Here is a 9,524-nt window from a genome sequence, read left to right as displayed (position 1 = left end):
TTTCTTCTTATAATTCAAAGGGATTATTCATAATCACATAAATATAGCACATTTTTTCTATCCACATCGCAAATAAAACCAAAAGAAACATAACAACAATAAACCAAACTCTCCCAGATCAGGTGAAGAAGATCGAAGCAGATGTAGTTGCCAATATTGGATTAGAAGATCAGAGAAAGGCCACTTGAAATCAAGCTATCAGATAAAAAGCTGTTTGCGGCCTCCGAGGGATGGAAACTGTCCCAGAATACGTACTCTGATGCATTTGCACACGTCCCTACCGATTCCTGATTGCATAGTATTGAGGTTTCTAGCAACCCTGTTCCACAGCATGCCTTCCTTGCCTCAAAAAACCCTGTAAACACACAAGAAATTAGTTCACATGGCATGTTCCGACATGTGAACAGACTCGTAAATAGAATTTTTTTTTTTTTTTGTCCTTTTTTCTGTAGATGTTGGCATACCATGTTTTGTGGTGTTTGTGACAAGTTCGTAGAGAGGTTGGTAAATGTCAAAGAGCACCAATTTGAGGCCAGGGAGGTTATTTTGGAGCCCCTGAGATGTGGCATTGAGCTTGTAATTGAAGGAAACTGCACCTTTGTTCAACCTTTGTACACACTCGTTGCTATCAAATGTTGTCATAGCCGCTGGCAAGCATCCCATTGGTGGCAATGTCGTTACTCCAATTCTCCTTGCTCCCAATGCATATAGTTTCTGTCACAAAATGTTTGTTCGGAGCAGTGAAATCAAAAGGACTTTGTTAATTTATTGATGCTTGGGACAAAAAAACAATGATAAACATATGAGGAGGAACCTTAATGAAATTTGTGAAGGATTGCAGAAGAATGTCTGAGAACTGATCAAGGGTAAAGTGCAAGTAGAGAAGCGGATTAATGTAATAGTTCTGAAGAAAATCGCTGCTCCCAGCACTAACAAGGTAGATTGCATCAGATATTATTGATGAAGCATTTGATCTTCCTGCAACTTTGACCAACTTATTCTGGTACTCCCTGTAGTACTCCAGCTGCCGACTCAATGGGATCGCATCCTATGCCACCAAAATCCACAACTCATATCATTTCATAGCAAAAAAAATCACTGGATGTATCTTGATATGCAAATGAACGGATGAGGTCTATTGAGATAAATAAATGAATAAATCTTATCAGTAGTCTATATACATATAGATTGGCTGTATCATCATAGTAACCAGAAGAAGCTGAGGCGAAGTTGGCACCAATCAAGAGGTTGGCTCCTCTGGCTCTTCCACTAAGATAAGCTGGTGGATAAGAAGTGAAGCCTATGACTTCAGCTGCCATTTAAGTAAACACAAAAGAAATGTGAACTCCATGAGAGAACCCGAACATGAAGACATTGATGTTAAGGAGAAGAATCATGTCATGTCATGTACCAGTGAAGTCTGTGGCAAGCTTTCCATTGCAGAACCTCCCGGTTGGTTCATGGTTTGCGAAGTCTCTTCCATAGGGAGGGAAGTTTGACTTTATAATGGTGTCAATGTGGTTGTTGTTACCCACATCAACAATGGAGTCCCCAAATAGGAACATTGCAGGAACCAGGGGCTGCCCATTTGCCACAAAGAGCACCAAAACCAGAAGGAAGAAAGCCAAGACAGAAGTACTTGAAAAGCCCATGATTATAGTCTGTTTTAAGCAGTGAGTTTCTTGCTAAGAGATATGCATAGAGGAAGATTTGAAGATGGATTGTTAGGCAAATCCAAATTTATATAGCGCTTGAAGATGGATGCTTAAAGTACTCATTGGAGAGAATAGCGTATCGTTCTCTTAAAGTATTCCTTTACGTACGCCCCTTGGACCATTTAGCCTTAATGATCTTAAATAAAAAAGACACTAATCTCCAAGCCAACACATATGGTCGGTTGACGATCACAGTTTTTTATAAATGGGTGTAGAAAATCCTTCCGTGTCAAAGTTACAAATTGATTGCAATCCTCTTGTTTCAGAAATTTCATAGTAGAATTGAATAAAAAAGACATAAATGGTTAAATGATAGGTTAGGTACCAAGTTAACCATCACCCTCTCAAAACTTCTTTTTGCCTGATTCTACTCGACTTCCTTCCCTTTTAATTTCCTGTTTAGATCTATGGCAATTTTTCTAAGCTTTGTGTTTTTCTTGTTTTTGACATCAAAATGTATCGCGTGATGAAGTATGTTTGAGCTGTCCAAGCTTCAATGACACCCTCCCAATAATTTTTAACCCAAAATAAACCTTTGTACTTTGTATTGCGTGCCCTTGTGTACTTCTACAGCAGCTCTCCAATCACTATCCAAACCAGAGTATTAAAACCTCTCGTGTTTAAGCACCTCTATCTATTTAAATGGCAGAAAAAAAGGACCCCAATTAATTGAGCTCCATTTTACAAGCAGCAATTTCAGAGACTTTGATTTGGGCAATGAAATTCTTTGCAAAAAGGGGCACCTGAATTATGGACTTTGATTACCTTTTCTTATGGGTAATGTTTTACTGTGATTTCGTGCTCTATTATACTATTCTTACCACGTGAGGTTTGGTGGGGGTATCAAACTCTCTAAAGCTTCCTCTGCCAATTGAATGACATGAATACAAGAGGCTGTTCACAAACTTGAAGTTGTACATTTCATTGATGATAACAAATATTGAAGATCACTGAACAAAGCCATATTTCAATTATTGATGTGTTTGGTTATGATCACTGTGCCAAATGTGTAGATATAGTGTCTTCAATAATACGACCAAGTCAAACTCTTTTTTGGTAGTTAAGAAAAATTATATTATACGACCAATGATTTTTTTTTTCTTTATTGAAAAAGTAAAAATAAAATGGTAGAAGAGATAAGGGTAGGAAAGTCAAAGATGCAAATAATGAAAAATCAATAACCACTATATGGAAAAAAAAATATACACACACACACACATATATATATCTATTGAATTAGTAATCATAAATTGTAAGGAGCCTTTCATCTTTGAGTTTCTTTGAATCTTAAACTGTCAAAAAATGGAGTAGATTTATAATGGTATCAAAGACAATACAATGAAAGATCTTTTTAGCAAATAAAGGATTGATACAAGTCAAAAAAATAAAATTATACAAAGAGAATGCTTAAAAAATTATAGAGATAATAGATATCAAGTAACCACAAAGGTATCAAAATTACTACTATGGTATTATTCCATCAGAAAAAGAAGGAAAAGGGTAAAAGTTCTTTTATTAGTTGATCACACAGACAGAAAATTACTCCTTGAACAGGAATGGACAGCCCATGTATGCTAACCACCACAATTCAGCACCCATTCTAACCTCACATTATTCACATGAATGAGTTTAAGAGAAACTAACTGAATTGCTTGGATTGCTAGGGTTAATCGTTTCCCTTTTCCCATGTATATATCCCTCAAGCCAACAGTTGTTTTTCCCTCAAAGCAATGCCCCCCACAGACCCTGATGGCAGCATGACAGTTGATAGCAGTTGTCAAGGAGTTCTCAGTCCTGCAACACCATTGTATTGTTAGTAACCACTCTGTGCCTTGTGAGCAGCACTTCTAATTCCGAAATCCAATATAATCACAGCCGAATATTTATTCTCTCAGACATTCTTAAGATGTCTGAGTAAATCTTGTCTCCTCCAATCTCTGCGCCAGTGGCACCAGCAGCAACTCGTAAAACATCTTCAATCAAAGCAACATTGCCCATGATGTCAACGTGTGCACCACTCTCCATACCCCTCCCCTCAAGTAGACTAGCCGGAGGCTTGTGCCTGTACTCCCTTATGTGTGTTGCCATGCCAGATGGGTTGAACCGGGTTCTTCCTCTCCAGCCTTTGGCACACATGAAACCAGCACTAAGAACAGGCACGCTTTCATCACCATCCACAAAATACACTCCACTTTTCAAGCAGCTGCCCTCCTCTCCCTCTGCTGAGCTATCAATCCGGAAAGGAATGTTCTTGCACTTTTCAGAGGGTGATGATTTGTACACATATGCTCTTTCAGTCGGGATCCCAACACCATATAAACAGTATATCTCCATATCAGGAGCATCAGGTAGCCTGAAGCAAATATAAAAATTACACGCCATTGGCCAAGTTTATGAAACCAAAAATAATGTAATACTAACCGTAGTTTTACCGAGTTTTGTGCTCCACTTGATTGAGAAAAGGATAACAAAATAACAAAGTTACTAAAGAACAAAAAGATTTGTCGATAGTTTTTTAAGGGGAGAAAAAGGTGGTGTTGGAAGGGAAGAAGAGAGAGGAGGAGAAATATTAAGTCAAGAATGTGAATATTATTAACCATAGAATTACATAAATCTGAAACAATATGGTCTAGTTAAGATAAAAATAGTTGATGGATCGATTGCATATGCCAAATATGGATTGTGTATGTTCAGTGCAAAAAGGCATGCATTACTCAAAACACTTTTCTGAAGTAGAACTATTTCAAGGATGATCATACTCACCTGGTCTCCAGTGGGTTGGACCAGTATTTGTAATGGTCATATTTAGGATCATCAAGATTCTCGGAGATCCCATGAGCGAAGTGAGCCTCAGCACGTTGCATCATTTTTGGAGCCACAGAGCGGAGTAGATCAAAAAGAGTTCTAGCTGTGTAAGCCTTATTTTCTGCAATTTTCCTGATCCTTTCCCTGCTCATCTCATCATACTCTGTCCACACCTCTCCACATGATGAGTTGAAATTAGTTGAGGTATTTGTGGGTGGAAATTCCTGTTGATGAACCGTTAGCCTCATATTTATGCTAACATAAGGAAGAAAATTACAATAATACTTTTTGATTGAGGATCCAACAACGAGGGTATTAAATTGGGATTATCCATAGTCACCATAATTTAAGAGAGAAGAGGGAGGGGGGGGGAATGGTTTAGAACTTCTCAATGTGTAAGTTTAATTTAGCAAGAAATGTATTCTATTTTTATTTGCTTTGGGGTAAATGAAACTTTCTGCCCATTTTGTTATCCAAGACATGCTTGACGCACGCATATAGCCATTTGAAATGTCATGAAATGATATGCTGCCCTCCTTTCTTTACAAACTGGAATTTCAGAGGTGAAAATTTTTCGACAAGTCAGTGCACGATGAATAAAGAGATTTTCAGCTGATTTCAGATATATAAGCAGTAATAATCAGGTATAGGTAAATTAGGAAATTCACATATACAATGTGTAAAGAAATCATTAACTGAAAAGAAAATACAATGCCAAGAACAAAATATGAATAACGACAACCTCCAAGGATTATTACACAAACTTTTTTTTATATAAGGCAACCTTACACAGCACAGAGAGGGGGGCAACCCAATTACACAAAAGGCATACGGTAGGAATTACCCAACCAGGAGATTATTACACTCAAATTAGATTGAGGTTGTCCCTCAAGGATGTCTTTTGATGCAAACACAAGGCAGAATGATTTATTTTAACCATAGGATTTGGATACTATGCAACTGCTAGACCACAAATTTGTCAAAGATTCTCATTAGTGTTCAATTTAATCACTTCTAAATTCTAGAAGTACTTCCAAAACGATGAGGGGAGGCAGAGGTTGTCAAGAAAAGAGGAGATATTAAAACATTTCCTGAACATTACGTGGAAACCGACTCGCTATTGTTGTGTTCTACACAAGTATTCATACATTTACGCTATTGTTGTGTTCTACACAAGTATTCATAAGTTTGAGCATCTCTCACTAGTTAAGATCTTGAAGTCTGTTATTCTAACACATGATAAGAAGGAGAAACTGGCTATGTAAATGCTACCAAAATAAGAAAAATATGCATTAAAGCCTCAGTAATGGAAGTAACAATCTAAAGCTTAATGAAAAAGGTGAACAACTTATGTCCTCTGAAACCGAGAGAAACCGAGAAAGCAAATCTGCTTCAGACAGCAGGACTAAGACCTACCCTCACATCCAAATAGAAAATGCAAAAAGGCTAGAATAGAATACAAGTTGGTAATATCATCGAACATCCTACTATATTTCCTCACCTTACAAGCTCAAGAAATACTGTATTGTACTTAGTATTAAAGTTAATTCAACAGAAAATCTGAAATAAAAAAATTTTTAAAAAAATCAATTAAAAAGAAAAAAAGAAAAAGAGAGAATGGTACCTTTGAATCAAGAGTAGATAACTGTGAAGAAGGTAATTGTGATGCTACCTTTCCAAAGGAAATAATTCGTCCATATTTAACAGGATCCTTCACTTGGAGACTTCTCCTTCCATTACTATTGTTCAAATTGTTGCCACTCATGGAGGCCTGTCCTTTTTCCGCAAAACTAAAACCATGCCCTTCCTCAGCAGACCAATCCAAGTTACCCCAGATTGTTTCACCGCCTTTGGGCAACAATGAAACAATGGAGTCCCAAGTTCGAGAAACCCGCATGATATGTTCTAAGGTCTGAAGACCAAGAATCTCTGAATCTAAAAGACCCGGAGCAAAAGATCTGCAAGGGATAAAGAGTCAAGTCCAATTCAAACTATAACAGATTGAAAATTTTCTTACTGATTGCATGGACATTATATGGAAGCAATTTGCACACTTTTTCTATTTATATTGCAATTTTCATGAGTTTTACTTCAATTCCGAAAGATTTCAGCTTGAAATTTTTTTTTAATCTGCTATATTTATTAACTATTGAAACTATGTTTTGCTGTATACACATCCTCTTTTATGCTGTATATGTGGCCATAATCAATAGAGTGGAATCGTGTTGTGTCTTCATATAAACTTGAGAATATCCATTCCTTCAAGGGAATGATGGAGTTTACATCAACTTTAATAATGCGGTTTATATAGATCACAAACCTCATAGTAAATCTACATGGTTAATCACTCCCATGACTTTACATTATAAGAACTGCTGAGAATCTATTATTGTAGTCAATTTCCAATACAAAAAATGACAACTGAGGGGAAAGAGTGCAAAGACGAACCTGATAAATGCGATGTCTTTGGCCTCAGATGAAAATATATTACTAACTGCCTTTGGAACACCAAGAAATGCTGGACCAATATTCATGATTGCTTTAATGTGCTTGGCACACCAACCTGAACCTCCACCACCTCCCGTAGGAGGAGGTGATTCTACCCATTTCAGGAAATGGAGAAAATATATAACCCCCATAGAATGGGGTACCACTACCACTTTCTTATAGCCATTGATTAGATACATAAGCTCAATTTTACTCTTCAATCTACTAAGAGCTTGGTCCCGGATCTGCTTTTCCCCAATTAAAAATATGTCAGTGAAACTCAGCTTTAATCTTTCCGTTTTTACTTGGTAATAAATGGCTATGAAAGCTAAGAGCAATATACACAGAGGAAAAAAATATAGCAAGGCGTGCTTGGAGATAATAAGGTAATGGAATGATCCATTGCCTTTCCTACGGAGTTTTAAAACATGGATTCCATTTATGTAAATTTGGAGGAGTAACAAGTGTAGCCATAAGAAACGTGCTTATGATTGGAGTTCCTAGTTAAACAAACTAACACAGGTTATCGGAGTCCCTAAAATTGAGTTTTCCATATGTTAATGTTAACAGAATAACTCTCATTCATTTCTGCTACATCAGAACCAAATTTATTGGTCCCTGAAAGCTTTGCCTTATTAATGTTGAGGAAATGTAGCTATTCCACTGAAACATGGCTTCATATTAAAATTAAGAAAGGTACTCTTATTTTTCCATATCATGAATGCCACAACTACTCTACTCTCAGGAATGAAGTGTTTTGGGTCGGTAAAATGGTAGGAAAAAAAAGCATAACGAAAGAACAGAGGGAACTTATATAGACCTCTGTATTTTGGAAAGACAGCCTCCAATCATAGGCAGCCATATGCAAATTCTTTCCCTCATAGCCTACTTTCGCCAAATTCTCTATCAAGACAGCCCAAACAAAATAACCAGGAGCAAAATAGTCGGCTGAAACCAGCCCTGGAACCGCCCGGACCCGAATGCCGGGCGGGTCAAGTCCGGTCTCATGGTTCAATGATAGGTGCTCCAACCAACACAAAGGCCTGCAGTGGAACCCAATTCCAGATAAGTTCACAACTTCATTCTCAAAAGATTCCCAAAAAGCATAAACTTCCAAAATCTATGATGCAATCTTATATTATTTAATTCGATAATGAAATGCAACCTCTTAAAGATTTCGGAAAAACTCCCAGCCCAAAGCCGCTTTCTAAACAGACCCTCAGAGCAAGGCCTGCCTTCCCAAAGCTCTAGCCCACCAGTGACAATGCCGGGCACCAGAACTACAGGGTGAAGCGCGGTTAAGCCTTCGCGCTTAAGCCTCGTTCCAGGCGATTCAGGTACCTGAAAGCCAGGCCATGTAGCTGGCAAACAGTGGTACAGAAATAAGAGAAGCCACCAAGTTGTACACATACATCCAATCATCCAACAACAGTAATCTATGCACCTCCATTCGTTGGGTTGCCTCTTGTTCCTCTTCTGCTGATCCCTCTTCTTCTCCACTACTACAGTCTTAACCTTGGGAACAATACCGTCATCTTTCTTACCAACTTTAGGGGTCACATGTGATTGAAAACCCAATGAAGAGCACCTCACAGGCTCCAAATAGCATAGCTTGCGAAACCGAAGAATGGAAGCCATAAAATACCAAAACAACTTATAGTTCACCACTACGAACACGAACAAGACAACCCATTAAAGGATTACAAGGAAGTGTGTGAAATGTAGTGATGCATTGGGGAGGGTGGGAGGGGGAGAGTTGAATTATATTGCAGGAAGTGGTTATGGGCTTGAGAAAGCCGTTACAAAGCTAAGCCACGTTGTGGAGAAAAAGGAGAAGCTAATGGGTATGGTGTCTGTGGATGAGCCTCAGAAACAAAAAATTGAAAGGAAAAACAAGAAGAGAAAGAGAAAGCGAAAGTTATTTCGCCATCTCCTTCTACAACCACCATACTGAGAGAGAAAATTGGTTTTCGAGCAAATTGATGTGTTGGATGAAAGATTTAATAGTGTGTGCACACCTAAACATTGCTGGGTTTTTCACAAAGACACTTGTCTTGGCCTTTACATGCAGACCTTTATCAGCTGTCACCACCGTAGACGTTTCCACATAATGCTTTGGCTTTCATGTGGATGCCCGTCCAATCTTTCTTTTACACATACACGCACATCTTTCGGGATCTTTCGGGACAAAACAACAGGGCGACCAGTGTGATGAGTACAGGGAAGAACTCGAAGAATTAAGTAGAAAATCCTAGGCTGGGTTGCGCTCAAGAAGGAAATGGTAATGGTAAATTCCAGAGATGGGCTGCGTTTTTTTGTTTGGGAATGGAGATCAGTAACTTTGGAAAGTGCAGGTGAGACTTTGAGAGAGACGTCTACGTTTACCGTTGCGAGAACCGGAGAATCCAAAGGTGGCATGGGCATGGGTGAGTGCACCCCAAATCATGGGGAATAAAGCACACGTTACGAAAAATACAAATTCCCAAATTTGTCTCTATGTACTCCGAATCTTATTTT

General features: G+C 38.3%; 2 protein-coding genes across 2 annotated transcripts; both read right to left on the bottom strand.

Moving 5' to 3' along the window:
• On the bottom strand, positions 1–1,836 carry LOC122292298 (GDSL esterase/lipase At5g22810-like). Its single transcript, XM_043100555.1, has 5 exons — positions 1,412–1,836; positions 1,182–1,312; positions 815–1,048; positions 465–714; positions 1–355 (listed from the first exon to the last, which is right to left on the bottom strand). Exons 1-5 carry the CDS (start codon positions 1,650–1,652, stop codon positions 162–164), a joined length of 1,050 nt encoding a protein of 349 aa, XP_042956489.1. The 5' UTR covers positions 1,653–1,836; the 3' UTR covers positions 1–161.
• A 1,329-nt stretch (positions 1,837–3,165) lies between these two features.
• On the bottom strand, positions 3,166–9,282 carry LOC122292297 (putative phospholipid:diacylglycerol acyltransferase 2). Its single transcript, XM_043100554.1, has 6 exons — positions 8,173–9,282; positions 7,828–8,050; positions 6,969–7,252; positions 6,145–6,478; positions 4,479–4,744; positions 3,166–4,068 (listed from the first exon to the last, which is right to left on the bottom strand). The coding sequence occupies exons 1-6, from the start codon at positions 8,643–8,645 to the stop codon at positions 3,585–3,587; spliced, it is 2,064 nt and encodes a 687-aa protein (XP_042956488.1). The 5' UTR covers positions 8,646–9,282; the 3' UTR covers positions 3,166–3,584.
• Positions 9,283–9,524: the final 242 nt, after the last annotated feature.

The sequence above is a fragment of the Carya illinoinensis genome, chromosome 13 (assembly GCF_018687715.1).
Source record: "Carya illinoinensis cultivar Pawnee chromosome 13, C.illinoinensisPawnee_v1, whole genome shotgun sequence".
In the NCBI taxonomy this organism is placed as follows: Eukaryota; Viridiplantae; Streptophyta; class Magnoliopsida; order Fagales; family Juglandaceae; genus Carya; species Carya illinoinensis.
This window is presented reverse-complemented; position numbering and strand designations above follow the sequence as displayed.

Coding starts and splice junctions, on each gene's coding strand:
- LOC122292298 (XM_043100555.1), bottom strand. CDS start 1,652: ATGGGCTTTTCAAGTACTTCTGTCTTGGCTTTCTTCCTTCTGGTTTTG. Junction 715..814: donor CCTTCACAAATTTCATTAAG/GTTCCTCCTCAT, acceptor ATTTTGTGACAG/AAACTATATGCATTGGGAGC. Junction 356..464: donor CACAAACACCACAAAACATG/GTATGCCAACAT, acceptor GTGTGTTTACAG/GGTTTTTTGAGGCAAGGAAG.
- LOC122292297 (XM_043100554.1), bottom strand. CDS start 8,645: ATGGCTTCCATTCTTCGGTTTCGCAAGCTATGCTATTTGGAGCCTGTG. Junction 4,745..6,144: donor TATCTACTCTTGATTCAAAG/GTACCATTCTCT, acceptor GTTCATCAACAG/GAATTTCCACCCACAAATAC. Junction 4,069..4,478: donor TCCAACCCACTGGAGACCAG/GTGAGTATGATC, acceptor TATTTGCTTCAG/GCTACCTGATGCTCCTGATA.